At 56.6% G+C, this 13,887-nt stretch overlaps 7 protein-coding genes across 7 annotated transcripts; 2 read left to right on the top strand and 5 right to left on the bottom strand.

The window, feature by feature from the left end:
• Positions 1 to 617: 617 nt before the first annotated feature.
• IWZ02DRAFT_12765 (6-phosphogluconate dehydrogenase) lies at positions 618 to 2,111 on the bottom strand. The gene is made up of 2 exons (XM_066761582.1): positions 1,678 to 2,111; positions 618 to 1,625 (listed from the first exon to the last, which is right to left on the bottom strand). Exons 1-2 carry the CDS (start codon positions 1,791 to 1,793, stop codon positions 776 to 778), a joined length of 966 nt encoding a protein of 321 aa, XP_066627008.1. The 5' UTR covers positions 1,794 to 2,111; the 3' UTR covers positions 618 to 775.
• A 364-nt stretch (positions 2,112 to 2,475) lies between these two features.
• On the top strand, positions 2,476 to 4,016 carry IWZ02DRAFT_12706 (uncharacterized protein). Its single transcript, XM_066761572.1, has one exon. It carries the CDS (start codon positions 2,558 to 2,560, stop codon positions 3,809 to 3,811), a length of 1,254 nt encoding a protein of 417 aa, XP_066627007.1. The 5' UTR covers positions 2,476 to 2,557; the 3' UTR covers positions 3,812 to 4,016.
• Positions 3,940 to 4,422, top strand: IWZ02DRAFT_12743 (uncharacterized protein). Its single transcript, XM_066761578.1, has one exon. The coding sequence runs from the start codon at positions 4,068 to 4,070 to the stop codon at positions 4,332 to 4,334; it is 267 nt and encodes an 88-aa protein (XP_066627006.1). The 5' UTR covers positions 3,940 to 4,067; the 3' UTR covers positions 4,335 to 4,422.
• Positions 4,423 to 5,458: 1,036 nt separating this feature from the next.
• Positions 5,459 to 6,953, bottom strand: IWZ02DRAFT_12725 (uncharacterized protein). The gene is made up of 2 exons (XM_066761573.1): positions 6,614 to 6,953; positions 5,459 to 6,561 (listed from the first exon to the last, which is right to left on the bottom strand). Exons 1-2 carry the CDS (start codon positions 6,721 to 6,723, stop codon positions 5,550 to 5,552), a joined length of 1,122 nt encoding a protein of 373 aa, XP_066627005.1. The 5' UTR covers positions 6,724 to 6,953; the 3' UTR covers positions 5,459 to 5,549.
• Positions 6,954 to 7,324: 371 nt separating this feature from the next.
• On the bottom strand, positions 7,325 to 8,778 carry IWZ02DRAFT_368674 (uncharacterized protein; the record flags this gene model as incomplete). Its single annotated transcript, XM_066764391.1, has 2 exons — positions 7,325 to 8,455; positions 8,512 to 8,778. 2 exons carry the CDS (start codon positions 8,776 to 8,778, stop codon positions 7,325 to 7,327), a joined length of 1,398 nt encoding a protein of 465 aa, XP_066627004.1.
• Positions 8,779 to 9,100: 322 nt separating this feature from the next.
• On the bottom strand, positions 9,101 to 10,473 carry IWZ02DRAFT_12625 (uncharacterized protein). Its single transcript, XM_066761554.1, has 5 exons — positions 10,103 to 10,473; positions 9,954 to 9,990; positions 9,784 to 9,897; positions 9,536 to 9,666; positions 9,101 to 9,467 (listed from the first exon to the last, which is right to left on the bottom strand). The coding sequence occupies exons 1-5, from the start codon at positions 10,319 to 10,321 to the stop codon at positions 9,375 to 9,377; spliced, it is 594 nt and encodes a 197-aa protein (XP_066627003.1). The 5' UTR covers positions 10,322 to 10,473; the 3' UTR covers positions 9,101 to 9,374.
• A 1,338-nt stretch (positions 10,474 to 11,811) lies between these two features.
• Positions 11,812 to 12,945, bottom strand: IWZ02DRAFT_12357 (uncharacterized protein). Its single transcript, XM_066761500.1, has 2 exons — positions 12,084 to 12,945; positions 11,812 to 12,028 (listed from the first exon to the last, which is right to left on the bottom strand). The coding sequence occupies exons 1-2, from the start codon at positions 12,559 to 12,561 to the stop codon at positions 11,826 to 11,828; spliced, it is 681 nt and encodes a 226-aa protein (XP_066627002.1). The 5' UTR covers positions 12,562 to 12,945; the 3' UTR covers positions 11,812 to 11,825.
• Positions 12,946 to 13,887: the final 942 nt, after the last annotated feature.

The following is a 13,887-nucleotide window of genomic DNA, read 5'->3' as shown; positions in this document are numbered from 1 at the left end:
CGCCGCACTCACCGCGACCCGTTATCCAGTCTTCCATCCGCCTCCCCACCGACCCACACTCCGCACCAGTCATTGCTTCGGCAGATCCTTGCGCGCGGGCGCCTCGCATGCAGTTCGCATCACGCACATGTCAAAATACATCTGGCTATGTCGTTGTCTTCCGGCACCTCAATTCGTCTCGCGTTCAACACGGTTGTGAGAAAAGGAAGGGAATCGCGGAGAGGGTCTCTCTGGCAGGTACCTTGCCTGCCTCTCGCAGCCTTCTCACGTAAACCCCCCCGCCTCGCAAAAGTCGCCTGCTATCTCCATCGACGACGCATCTGTCTCCAGCCAGCCGGCCTATCTCCCGCACGGAATGAACAGGCTTCACTAGCCTCCGACATCGGCTCTGCCGTGGCTTGCTTGCTTACCACCACCGCCCACCATCGTGACTGCAGTGGCACTTGTGGCGCACTGTAGGGCGCGCGTGCACACACATACCCGCACGACTAGGCCGATGATTCGCGCAGACAGAGTGCTGTTAGTTGTATTGTGCAGGACATGGCGGTCTGTCAGCGACAAGTCTTGACTTGACGCACAATGGCGAGTCAAAAAGTCGAGCTGAGAAGCTAGCAATGCCATTGCAGCTGGAGAAGGGTGGCAATGACTCGATAACAAGTTGGAGATGCTTTGGTAATACTGAAGAGTGCCGAATGGCCTCTCGCGATGCAGATGCATGCGACGTTTCCTCCACGCAATGCAATGCATACCAGCGCCACAATTGGACCAAGGTACTTCAGTCAGTCTTTTCTTTCCTCGCCTTCAAAGCACCCACCAGCCCATCCACCACCTCCTGAACCCGCATCTTGCCCTCTCGGCTGCCCAGCTCCGTCTCAACAGCGACGACACGATAGACGCTGGCGACCTGCTTGTAGACATTCTCGCCAGCCCACCCGCCATCCTCATCAAAGGTCTTCCCAATCTCGTCCATCTCAGCGACCCAGCGGTACGCCTTGTTGGGCATACCGACCAAGCCCGCCTCAGCCCTTTGGCGGCCGAGCGGGTTGGCGGCGTCCATTTCGCGCAGCAGGTGGTCGAGGACGCCGAGCTGGGCGGCCGTCGAGAAGGACTGGATGGCGAGCGCCGTGTAGCCCTTTGTGAGCGACGCGAAGCACGCCTTGAGGCCGCTGGCCGTGCCGACGTCGGGCGACAGGTGCTTGGTGCGCAGCGTCGCGGCGAGGTGCGCGCCGGACGCCGGGGCCAAGGCGAGCTCGTAGGGACCGGAGAGCGGTATCGAGGGCCGCTTCCAGGTGACGGGGTCGGGGGGTGAGGTGGACGGCGCGAGCGATGGCGGACCCCCTATGATGCCCCCGTCGATGAAGCGGATTAGTGGCGCGTGGGTTGCGAAGGCGGTGGAGATGTTGCGCGCGGTCGACGGTGCGATGGCATTGAGGTCGAGGTAGTAGAGTGGATTTGAGGTGGTGGGACGCGTGTGCTGTTGGTAGGCAGCAATGATGGCTTCGGCGGTTGCCAGGGCATCGCGGGGTGGGACTATGGAGAGGAGATAGTCGGATCGATTGACGAGCTGGAGATGGTCGGGAACGACCTCAACCGATGCTGATTCGGCACGCTTTTGTGTTGCTTGACTGCTATGATGATCAGAGAAGATGGAACAGCCAGAGTGAAAGAGAGCCTAGCCTTCTTCCGGCGCAAGTGGTGAGGACGTGGTAGTTGTGGGCCTGGAGCAGTTTGGCTATGCCCAGGCCCATGTCACCAATGGATATAACGCCAATAGATGCCCTGGATCCAGCCATGGCAGTCCAACAGAGTAAAAATGAATGAAGTTTGTACGAAGACAACGGAAGACATCGAGTGTCTTAGAGAAGACGCGGGGAAAAGATAAGATAGGAGGATCTACCCGCCGTGACATGATTGGCTGCAGACTTGACATGATCGTCGGACCTCGGACACTACATGTACTGCAGTCAGAGCATCAGGTCCTATTGCTACGCATTCGCTCGCCATCTTCGGCGACCGAACCCACTTACGGTGGGGAGTTGTTACAAACCCATCTTGAGAGAGAGAGAGAGAGTGTGTGTGTGTGTATGATGGGATGATAGGTGGGACTGTAGTGCATTTGTCACAATCCATCAAGCCTTCCGGAACGGATGGAGCCTGCAGCCGGATGCTTGGTAATAGATGACCATAGCTCCCAGGGTTTCCCATCACGGGCGTCGACAATTTGGCTTCACTTTCTCCTCAAACCTCGTAATGGCTGTGTCTTGATCAGCAGCAACATGAAAGCACCGACTTCTGACAGCGGCGCCCGCGCACCCATAAGCGGCGCCCCGCATCTGTCGCCCTGCAGATGGCAGCCCCTACCGGATCCCCACCATCCCAATCTCAGCGCCTAAGCGCGGAACTTTTTCCCACTCGGTCCCAAGATACACAGCGTCGAGTTACACGCCAGCCTCCTCGCCCTTTCCTCGCTGCTTCATCCTCTTTGACACGCCCGACTTCTTTTCCTCTTCATCTCTGCAATTGACCCACCGGCAGACTCCAACCGCCCATCCTCGCCATGTCGACCGAAGTCCGCAACATCGTCGTCCTCGGCGGCTCGTGGGCCGGCCTGAGCGCCGCCCACTACACGCTCAAGCACATCCTGCCCAAGCTGGCCGACAAGGACCAATACCACGTCTACCTGATCAACAACTCGCCCGACTTTTACTGGCGCGTCGCGGGGCCGCGCGCCGCCGTGTCGGCGCAGCTCATGCCGGACGACAAGGTGCTGTACCCCATCGCGCCGGGCTTCGCGCAGTACGACAGCAAGCACTTCACCTTCATCGTGGGCACGGCAACGGCATGGGACACGACGACGCGCACGCTGACGCTCGACACGGCCGGCGGCCAGCAGCAGGTCCTCCCTTACCACGCGCTGGTCGTGGCGACGGGGACGCGCACGCCGACGCCGCTGCTCTCGCTACACGCGTCGGCCGAGGAGACCAAGAGCGAGCTGTGCAAGATCCGCACGGAGCTGACTTCTGCACAAACGGTGCTGATTGCCGGCGGCGGGCCGGCGGGCGTCGAGACGGCGGGCGAGGTGGGCGAGCTGCTGAACGGGTCGCCGGGCTGGTTCAGCAGCGGGCCCAAGAACCGCAAAGCCACCATCACGGTCGTGACGGCCGACAGCAAGCTGCTGCCGGCGCTGCGGCCGGCGCTGGCCTCCAAGGCCGAGCTCTTCCTGGCAAAGGTGGGCGTCGACGTCAAGAAGAATGTCCGCGTCGAGTCGGCCACGCCCGCCGCCGACGGCCAGACCAGCGTCAGCCTGTCCAACGGCGAGACGCAGCTCGTCGACGTCTACATCGCGGCCACGGGCGTCAAGCCCAACACGGCGTTCGTGCCGGCGCGCCTGCTCACCGAGCGCGGCTACCTCACCACCAACACGCAGACGCTGCGCGTCGACGGCGCCGGCCCGCGCGTCTTCGCCCTCGGCGACGTCGGGTCCTACACGCGCGGCGGCATCATGGACATCTACGACGCCGTCCCCGTCGCCATGACCAACCTGGCGCGCGACCTGGCCGCCTTCTCGCCCGACAAGCCCGACGCCGCTCCTCCTGCCGGCCCCGACCGCACCTTCACCCCCAACCTCAAGGAGACGCAGCTCGTCCCCGTCGGCCAGTCCAAGGGCGTCGGCGCCGTCTTTGGCTGGAAGCTGCCCAGCTTCATGGTCTGGGCTATCAAGGGCCGTGACTACATGGTTAGCAGTGCGGGCAGCATTTTGGAGGGCTCCAAGTGGGCCAAGGAGAGCAGCTGGAAGCCGACGGATTCGTGAGTGAGAGACCCGATTGATTGATTGAGCGAGCGAGCGAGTAAGCAAGAAGAGCGGCTCAGAAGCGTTGCGGCGATTTATGAATCCCGAGGCGATGATGCAGAGAATGGACGAAGCGAAGGTATCAGAGTTTGTTGTGGGATGGATGTAAGAGACCGACGTGTATCTGGCTGGTTTGCTCATTGCATGCTTCTTGGTGGTCGCATTTCATGGCGGACAGAGGATTGACGGTTTATGTTGTCCTTTTTCCTATTCTATAATGACCTTGGTTATTTTTTTCTTCCTTCTGGCTTTCAACTACCGTGTCCAACTCAGGGATGGCAGACGACAGAACTCTTGCCTAATGCACATCTTCTTTACTACCCACCTGCATGCGAGTAAAGCCAAGGAAGTCACTGCGCTTGATGCGGGTGTCAACTCGCGGATGGATGCATGCGCTGTGAGAGGTAAAAAGCAGGAAGAATGGTGCAGTGTGACAGCACGGCAACGCAGGCAGACCAAGGGAAGGAAGCGTTGTGAGGACTAGCCCATGTGAAGAAGATGGGCGCGTTTACTTCGAGCTTGACGTACACCATGAGACAGCAGCCAGAGTGGACAAAACAAGCGTCGCCGCGGTAACGTGCGTAGGTTTTTATGTGCCAAGGGGCAACACGGGAAACACCTGCATGACATGGTCTTAGCACTCTGAAGTCAATCCCATTCATGACCTTGCCATCTGACAGATCAGACCCCTCACCGTACGCTACAGTACCTCTTGCGTCCCCATCACCATCACATCCCAGCTCTTACCACCATCACCACCACCACCACCACCAAGTATTTACAACCACAGCCACACTGGCAAGCGACGCGGTAAACCACTCAACGCACAGCAGCGCCTGCTCGATCGACTGAAACAAGGCGAATCGACCCACAAGCGCGCGCCACGAACGCAGATAAGACATGCCAGGATGCGGGACGACGCACCCGCCCGCCGAAGAAACATTGGCGTGTCAAAGACGTCTCCAATCAGAGTAACGGCCGGTCGACATGCCCCGCGTCGAGGCCAAGCTCAAACCAAACCAAGCCACTTCCGGCGCCAAAAAAAAAAAAAAAAAAAAGTAAAGGAAGACGATGAATCGGAAGAAGGAAAAGGGCCGGAGAAGATGATGATAGGACAAAGCAAAGTAACGCCTAAGCGCTGAAAGCGGTGGCTGAATAAAGTGAAGCGGAGAGCCAGATGGCGGGGTTCGGTGGGGCTATGCTATGCTGCTAAGCGGCGGAGCAACAGAGTGTGGCTGGGAGGATATCAACGGAGTAGGCGGGGGAAAAAGTGCGCAGCCATGCTTGCCGCCGGTGTGCTCAATGTCCTGTCCACGTTGCCGGGTGCCGTGCGAACCTTAATATTCCCTTGGCAGATGAGAGGATGCAGTTTTGCCAGTCCCGAACACGAGGGGTACGGGGAGCTGATGAGCGCTTCGTACTAGGAATCTGAGGAAATTTGAGAACAGAATGAAGTGCGGATCGTCCAGGGAAAGAAGCAACTCGCGGGTATCGCAGGACTGGAAGGACAGATGACATGCTCGTAAGCAATGCTGATCATCCCGATGAAATCGTGTGATACAAAACATGTACAGCGATGTAGAGGAGGGAATGGAGCAAGAAAGATGAGGGCATGTTGCCAATTGGTCGAAATTCCAAAACCCTCACGCCAAATGAACCGAGAAAAAACTAGATGAATTTCGCCATTCGATTACGGCTCTCAGACTTCTCTGAATCCTCCCAGACCACCGCCCTGTTGGCCGGCGCGGAGAGGCGCAGGCATCGGTGCGGGACTTTGGCTGGGGTTGAATGCCTGGTATGGGCTTGCCGACTGATTGCGTGGTATCGGGCTGTGATTCATTTGCCGCTGATATGGTGCTGACGGCGCTCTCTGATATGGGTCGGACTGTTGGTGGGCGTGGACTGGACTCGACCGAGCAGGGGGAGCGTAGGGGTTCTCGCTGTAGTTTGATGGAGAAGGCGCACTGTATGCGGGGGCTGGTGCTGCTGGGTACCCGCGGTTGACGTTGTGGTAGGGGGCGGCTTGTGCGGAATCGTAGTACTGCCCATAACCATCAGCGTAGTGGTATGGTTGTTGTTCTTGCGGGAATGAGTGGGGTGCGGCGCCGCCGTAAGCGCCTTGCGATTGGCCATAGTAAGAGTTGTTCTGGCCGCCATAGGGCGAGTTTTGGCCATCCTGGAAGACGCCAGCATCTTGATGGCGGTTGTTGTGCCAATTGTTCGCTCCTGGCGTGCCTTGTTGGTTGGGGAGCATGGGGCTGTTCGGATTGCTGCCGCCAACAGGAGACCGCCCATTGCAATCCAAACGATCCATTTCCAGGTCGCTCCGGTGTTCCGGAGAGGGTGTTTCCTCAACCTCGACTTTTGTTTCCTTGGCAGTATCCCAGCTGGGCATGGCCGGGAGGGCGTCGTCATTCACTTTCCCGTCCTTGGAGACGTCAAACGTCGCAAACTGTGGTACATTGCTCTGCTGCCATCCTGGGCCAGAGTACATAGGCGGATGGGCCTGGTACGGCTGGTTGACTGGGAACGCCTGAGGCGGGGGCGACTCGACGCGGCGATGGCCCTTTCGTGGACTGGGGCAGCATGCGTTGCAACACCTGAAGCAACCACAGCAACATTGCGCACCGCAACACAAACAGCGGAAACAGCACCAGAGGAGGGACAATGCGATGAGTGATGCCACGACGATTACGACAATGACAGGCCATCTAGGTTGACTGTCAAAAATCCGTCAGAGGGAGGGTCGCGAATGCTGCTTACTTGCAGTAGGTCTTTGCCATGCACTTGTCCCAGGAGCTGAAGGAACTCTTTGCGGCATCGACAGTGGAGGCAATATCGCGACGCCCTATGGGCATAAGCGGAGGTACCATTTTGGAACGTTGCGAGGGCCGCCGATGCGACACGCGCGAAGCTGGTTAATCAATGAATGAGGAGGTGGAGCGCGGGGCCGCAAGGACAATGGTTGGATTCAGGGACGATTGACTCGCTTGGTGGTTAAGGGTCGGAAGAGGCAAACGAGGGGGCTCTGGTAGCACAGACAACTATTCGACTGGAGGTGGATGGCGAAAGCGAGCGGCGCAGAGAACTTGGGGTGATAAGGATGGGCGACTGACTACATGGAGGGCGCCTGAAACTACTGGGGCTCGGGGCTCAGCGACACGGATTGCTAGATTGGGCCCATCTCAATGAAACCGGAATGCGGAACCGAACATGCAGATCTACCGCCACAGCGACAATTTCCGTCTCGTCTTGGTTGTGGCGCAGCTGCAGAATTCTTGTTTACCTTCCTGCTTATGTCACTCCCTGGCACAGCTGGCCTCCGACTACTTTGCTACATACACAGCCCCTTTATCACGTGCCTCTGCCAACTCTACCTACTCACCACTCGCTCCGACTCGAGGCTCCAACTGAGACGCGTCACGAATCCAAGTCGGTCTGAAAATAGCGTCGTGATAGCTTCTACCGCACTCCTTACACCTTGACGCTGCGCCCCCTCACGTATACTTTTTGGATGTTCCGGTCATCCCCAGTCATCAAGAACTTCTCGAAGATGACATCAAGACCATCGTCCTCCTCGACAGGGGCAATGACTCCGGCGTCAGCTCCCATCGTATGCACCTCGAGCGCATCAAACTCCTTGCCCTCTGCAAAGTTGCCCACCTTGTCGCTCAACCCGCAAACCTTGGCTCCGCCCAGCGTTGCCAGGTAAAAAGTCTCATTGAGCGAGAGAGCCTCGTCTGCACCATCCGTGGCCACCTCGCGCGCCTTGGAGACGATGAACGCCTGGCGCATGGCGTCGAGGATGGACGAACTGAAGCCGCCGCCGCTGTCGGTACCCAGGCCGACGTTGAGGCCGCGCCGCAGGTACTCGCGGATCGGCGCCGCCATGAAACCTCCAATGGTCGTGTTGGAGATGGGACAGTGTGCAACGCCACAGCCGCGCTGCTGGATCTGGTCTAGCTCGTACTCTTCCAGGTAGATGCAGTGCGCTAGGATGGTGCGCGACGTGAGGAGGTTGTAGTGCGCATACAGGTCCGCTTCGTTGCTGAACTCGTGGTACAGCGTCTTGGTCAGCGCGATTTCGTCCTCGGCCTCATCAAAGTGCGTCTGGATAGGCAGGTCCGGGTTTGCTTGCGCGATCTTGCCCAACCCCGTAAGCAGCTCGCGGTCGCAGGAGATGGCAAAGCGAGGGGTGATGACTGGCGTCACCATCTTCGCCTCTGGGTCCAGCTTGCGCACGTGGGCGATGAAGTCTTCAGTCGCTGTCAGCGAGTCCGCAGCGCTGCTGTCGATGCAGAAGTTGGGCGAGTTTTGGTTCATGTTGCACTTGCCCACGAGGGCGCGCTGCCCCTTTTCCAAGCAAAGCTCGGCCAGGATCTTGGTTGCCTCGCCATGCAAGCTGCCGTAGTACGTCGCCGTCGTGATGCCTTGCTTGAGGAACCCGTCGACGCAAAAAGAGTACGTCTTGTGGGCATAGGACGCATCTGCAAATTTGGCCTCATGCGGAAACGTGATTTCGTTGAGCCAGTCGAGCAGCAACTTTCCACGTCCTGTGCCACGTTGCGTCCACTGCGGCGCGTGGCTGTGCGTGTCGATAAAGCCCTGGCAAATTCGCGTCAATTGCCAGTAAACAACACAAAACTCGAATTCTCCCTTACCGGAATCAAGAATTGCCCTCTCTCCAAGTACCGCACCCTCAGGCTGCCAGCGCCGGAGCTGTAGTGAGCAAGCAACCCTGCAACCTGGCTTCTTTCGACATGCTCGCGAAACAGCGAAATCTTGCCATCCGGCCCGATCAGCAGCAATCCCTTCTCCAGGATTTGAACTTCTTGAGGCGACACGGAGTGGATGATGGTTCCGTAAAAGGCCTGCTCGAGTCGAAGGTCCCGCGCCGATATCTCCAGGCCGCCGGTGTCTGCCGCCATGCTCAACGTCGGCAGAGAATCTGGCGGTAGCTGTGGCGCAGGAACCATGAATTATGCCGGTCCAAGATCAACTATACCCGAGCGACTAATGGGATATCGCGTCGATGGTGGAAATGGAGCTGTTTGTCGGTTGATGTTTGCTTGACCCCTGTTGCTCTCAGTCAGGGTGAGAGCGGTGAGGTACGAGCGGCATCCACTTTTGCGGGGGGTCTGGGCATCCCGTCTGGGGTTCACCCTTCGCGCAGACAAATCACGTTTCACGACCAGAAGTCATTATCAGAGTCGTTGAGTTGTCGCTTTTTGACTGCTCATCTTTGCGTCGGACATCCCTTCACTCAGACCATCGCCATCTCCGATACGGCGCTTCTACGACTCGAATACACCTCGATGCGTGAGCCGTTGGCTCCGAGAAAACGACCGCCTTGGCACATGCTTTGCAGAAAGGTGGCTTGTCTGCACATCATCTTTGCATTAAGCTGCTACAATCTCATCGCCCAAGCTTCAGTTTCATCAATCTACCCATCGGAACAGAAATAGCCGTTGTTCAAGGAAAAGGAAGAAAGCCGTATCGTCGTTCACTCATGGCTATCCGTCGTCTAAGAACCATGGCCCTTGTTCAACTCTTCCGCCCTCGCCTTCAACTCCTCCTTAGTCGCCGGCTTGCCAATATCCTCTGAGATGACAGGACCCTGTTACGTCATCAGCATAGACCTGCATGTGCCAACCTGAACACCCCACTCCTGCGCTCGACACGTACCGGAGCAGCAGTCAGGTCTGCTACCGTCGCCTTGACTTGAGCACCGCCTTGGTTGTGGTGGTGGTGATGAGAGTGCTGGTGTTGCTCTTGGGCCTTGCTCTCGGCGTCTTTGGCAATCTGCTCGGTGATGTCTGCATGTCGAGGCGCATCAGCTACTTTTTTTTGCTACAAATCGCCTTGGATGAGGAACCCATCATAGCAGGACGTGTTTAGGCGACAGCGCCGGCAACGCACGGAACAGTACTTACGCTCACCGCTGTGCTCGTTGGGAATGATGGGCATGTTTGCAGTCTCAAGTGAGTCGCTGAAGGTAAAAGAACTTGGTTCGTGGATAGGTTGGTCTGGCCGTACGTCTGTAGAAGCTGGAAATGTTGTTTAGGTTCAGCTGTGGGACAGGCAGTCGCTTATACTTATGAACCTTGATGACGTATGCGGGGTGGCGCCCCGCTGACGACCTAACGCGATTGTCCGGTTAGCTTGACTGCTGACTTCCATCTCAGAACGGCTGTTCGAGGCTTGCCACGGTCGATTGCCTTTACATCTTGCATGGCAAAACGTAATAGCTACCTTTCCTCGTACAATCCTCTGCTGCTCTGCGAAGATAGGCTGCACCCGGACCGCGCCAACTTTTTCATCAACAACTCTCAACCAACCTTTGGCATGTGCTCGTTGACAGACTGCCCAAGAAAAGTGAAAGCAAAGGCAATGTGGTGCGGCAATAAAAGAGCAGGACATGTCTGTACCGTGGAAAAATAGACTGCGCCTGCATTTGCGAACGCTTCCCATTGCGACTACATCGAAGTTGAATGACCAAAATTACCATCCACCAGTACCGTTCTCTCAGACCTCCGCGGGAAAAAAGTCATTTGAAAGATTCTCTTCTTGTTGACGCTCTCATGAGATATCAGTGATCACTCTAGACGACCGTGTCCAGGGGCTCAACTGAACCATGGTTCAATATTGATCAGTAGGTCGATCTTTTGGATCCCCGTTCAAGGAACGACCAGAGATACGACCAGTCTGCTCGGATTTCTTGCGGTCTCTGAAAGCTAGTGCGTCTAGGAACCGGTCTACTTTGTCTTGTGACGAGATGAACTTGGACAACAAATCGCTGCACACCTTTCTCCCCTGGGTCCCTAAGTACTCTCAGTGCCTTCAAGCTTTGACTGCTGTAACTTTGAGGTACACACACCTTACGTCCTCAGCAGAAATCTTCAGTCACTATAAGCAAACACATCAACTCCGGAATCCCCGATTTTCTGGCATTCAAGAACCCCACTGCTGCACTTTCCACAAACATCCCACCAAGCATCGGAATCTGATGGAACCGCACGAACACGATTTCTTTTCCCCCTCACAATTTACCTCCTCCCCTTTCCCTTTACCCCCCCACGACTCAAAGCCACCACCACCACCACCACCACCATGCACCGCAAGCACCCGAGCAAGACAACTTCTCGAGCAATCAAACGACGCCGCCGCTTTGACACCTCACCTGCCGGCCCCGCACCGTTTAATGAAGAGTGCAGATAGGCGATGGCGGCCAGATGAAACGGCGTCCCGTCATTAGCGAGCGAGGGGCCCCAGTGCCGCCGTTGTCGTCCTGATAGGGGCGATGTCGTGCATGCATGAATGAATTCCTTCGACCCCGACGTCGATGATGATGATGATGATGATGCTGCTGCTAATCGATTTGTGTGTTGTTTGTTGCGACGACTGCCGCCGTCGTGCCGTGGGTTTGACTCGATGGAAAAACTTTTGAGGGCGATTGTTGCTGTTGTCTTCTTCTTCTTCTTCTTCTTCTTGGTCCCCGTGTGTGCGAGATCTGAAGATGCGAGGATTTCGTTTCATTCACTGGGTTCACAAGAGGGTCAAAGTATCGGACAATAATTCAAATTCTCTAACCGGACGAATACCGAGCGGGTTCAAAGAGTATTCTTGGAGGAGCCTTGCGAGCATAGGAAGTAGCCTGCCGATTAGAGGATTAAAAATTAAAAAAAAAAAAGACAGAGACCACCCGCAGCGCTTTCTCACAGCCCGCCAACCTTCCCAACTCCTGGCGCCGCCGCTCCCGGTTCATCGTTTCCCTTCACTCCTCCAAATGTGCCACCCAAGTGCTGCTGCTGCTCCTCCCCTGGCGTCCTGCTTTTCTTTGACCGAACCGACTACCGCTCACTCTATTTCCGTACCATCTCACTGCTCTCTAGAAAAACAAGAATCGAAGTGGGTATTTTGCGTTGCTTGTTGTTGTTGCTGGGTTTAAATACACTTTACCATCGGTAAAGTGCATTTAGAGGAGTTCGTCGAGGAGGCCCTCGCCCTGGAGGAGCTCACCAAGGCCGACGAGGACGTCACCAACAGCGGGGATGAGGCCAGAGACGATGGAGAAGACGGTCTTGACAACGTCGCCAACAATGGGGACAAGTGCAGACAGGAGCTGGGTGACGGCGTGGACGAGGAGGGTCAGGACGTTGCCGAGGAGGTCGTTGATGGCTGTTTCGTGGGTTAGCATCGTTCTGTATTTTGAGTGATCCGAGGGAAAGCTTACTCGTGCCAAGGACGGAGACAACGTTCAGGAGGGTGGAGATGATCTCGACGAGGAGCTTGACGACGAGGGAGACGACACCGGAGACGTCAACGTTGGCGGAGATGCCAATCTTGCCGATCTCGACGGAGGCCTGGACGAGGATGGAGACGATGGACTTGACTTCGGTCTTGACAACGGTGATGACGTTCTTCTTCTCAGAGTCGGAAGCGGTGTCGGCGTTGTAGCCAGAGATGGTCTTGTTGATGGCGCCAGTGTGCTCCTGGACGTTGGAGTAGACAGTCTCAATGTAAGAGAAGACGGTCTTGTCGGAGCCCTGGGAGACCGTGGTGTTCTTGGTCGTGGTGGTCTGGCCCTGGGTGAGGGAGCCAGCGGCAGACTGGACCAGGCTGGTGGGGTTGGTCAGGTCACCAGCGGGGGCGGCGAGGGCGCCGAGGAAAAGGCTCGAAAGAGCAAAGGCGGAGGCGAAAGAGAAACGCATTTTGATAGATTTAGTTGGGTTGAGACGGTTGTGATGTCGTCGGAACGAATGACTTCAAGAGCGACTGTAAAGAGTGACTGAAGCTGAAAGGCTGTAGTTGGAGAAGTGGCTCGGTGGTTGAGTGAAGAAGGAAACTCCCAAACTGAACCAGACGCAGATTCTTATACTCAATTGACTCGCCGTCAACCCGTACTCCTATTTCCCCCCACGGTGCTCGTGATGATCATGTTCCGGCGACAGAGACAGCAACAAAAATGAGGCTCTTCAGGAACCCTTCCAATCACAGTTAGCGCTGAATCACCGGCTTCACTGGAAGAAGACATGGAGAAGCGTGCACAGTCCGTAAAGGGGGACTGACCGGATGGCGGCAACGTGCGTGCCGGTTAGGCCATTTCCTGATTGAGTCCAGATCTACCAGCCGCACGGGGGTTAGCTGTACGAACAGGCCGGGGAGGCACCCCTCCGGACGCCCAGAAGTTGGTTAGCGGTGACGCAGTCGGCAGGACATAACGGGTCATGTCCGCGTTCTGGCTTCATTTCTTTGCATGGTGATGGCTCTTTGCTCCACTGCTGCACTGGAAGTTTAGTTTGATTGAATGAAGCGCAACAATTTCCAAGACTTGTCATTCTCTCTTTCACCTTCATGCCGCATCAACGCAGCTGTCAGCAAGCGGCTCTCTCATCTCGAAGGTAGCCGTCAAAGCCCGGTAAGCGCAAAGCAGAGAGCAGCCCTCGGTCCATTTTGGCGGCGAGGAGCTGTGCCACTACTGTCGTGAGTCGAGGGATCGAGCAGGTATCAAAGCTCAGGGCAAGGCTGTGCTCGTACCAACATGCATCCGGGCGCGTCAACTTCCATGAGCGGTGTTGACAACGCCAGCCTGCTATTGACAGGAAACAAGGAACGGGACAGCCTGAATGGGCACGGGATCATCAGCGAGCACCCTAACAGAAACGTGGAGGACGTCCAAGACATAGAAAGCTTAGATGGTGGATGTGGTGCTGCACGACCGCAATGTCGACTTGGAGAGAGGCGCCGAGCAACCTCCGCTGTGAAATGAAAGCCTCACAAACCCATGTCGTCAATCCCCTTGGGCTCCATTCAGTTGGTCTGCCCACCACTTTTGGCGCTGCCCTACGGATATTTCGATAGGAGATGCCGATGCGCCCGGCGGCTATTGGTCAGTATGGCGTCATGTCGTCGCTGGGCTGTTCACAGGGCGGAGAGCAGCATCGCGAATTTCCTCTTCTAGTCGATTATATTTCAAGATTGGCTGATCTCCCTACGCCGACAGAAAGGGGCTGTTGCGGTCCGCCGTATCCATCATT

The sequence above is a fragment of the Phyllosticta citriasiana genome (assembly GCF_038021145.1).
Source record: "Phyllosticta citriasiana strain CBS 120426 chromosome Unknown IWZ02scaffold_1, whole genome shotgun sequence".
In the NCBI taxonomy this organism is placed as follows: domain Eukaryota; kingdom Fungi; phylum Ascomycota; class Dothideomycetes; order Botryosphaeriales; family Phyllostictaceae; genus Phyllosticta; species Phyllosticta citriasiana.
The sequence above is the reverse complement of the archived record's forward strand: the minus strand, read 5'-3'. Positions and strand labels throughout refer to the sequence as shown.

Bases quoted from the DNA above. Each gene is read 5' to 3' on its own strand.
- IWZ02DRAFT_12765 (XM_066761582.1), bottom strand. From the start codon at position 1,793: ATGGCTGGATCCAGGGCATCTATTGGCGTTATATCCATTGGTGACATG. The intron at 1,626-1,677 runs GCTAGGCTCTCT...TCATCATAGCAG, and splicing joins ACCACTTGCGCCGGAAGAAG to TCAAGCAACACAAAAGCGTG.
- IWZ02DRAFT_12706 (XM_066761572.1), top strand. From the start codon at position 2,558: ATGTCGACCGAAGTCCGCAACATCGTCGTCCTCGGCGGCTCGTGGGCC.
- IWZ02DRAFT_12743 (XM_066761578.1), top strand. From the start codon at position 4,068: ATGACCTTGGTTATTTTTTTCTTCCTTCTGGCTTTCAACTACCGTGTC.
- IWZ02DRAFT_12725 (XM_066761573.1), bottom strand. From the start codon at position 6,723: ATGGTACCTCCGCTTATGCCCATAGGGCGTCGCGATATTGCCTCCACT. The intron at 6,562-6,613 runs GTAAGCAGCATT...CAGTCAACCTAG, and splicing joins ATGGCAAAGACCTACTGCAA to ATGGCCTGTCATTGTCGTAA.
- IWZ02DRAFT_12625 (XM_066761554.1), bottom strand. From the start codon at position 10,321: ATGGGAAGCGTTCGCAAATGCAGGCGCAGTCTATTTTTCCACGGTACA. The intron at 9,667-9,783 runs GTAAGTACTGTT...CTCGACATGCAG, and splicing joins CAACGAGCACAGCGGTGAGC to ACATCACCGAGCAGATTGCC. The intron at 9,468-9,535 runs GTACGTGTCGAG...ATGACGTAACAG, and splicing joins CAGACCTGACTGCTGCTCCG to GGTCCTGTCATCTCAGAGGA.
- IWZ02DRAFT_12357 (XM_066761500.1), bottom strand. From the start codon at position 12,561: ATGCGTTTCTCTTTCGCCTCCGCCTTTGCTCTTTCGAGCCTTTTCCTC. The intron at 12,029-12,083 runs GTAAGCTTTCCC...CCCACGAAACAG, and splicing joins TGTCTCCGTCCTTGGCACGA to CCATCAACGACCTCCTCGGC.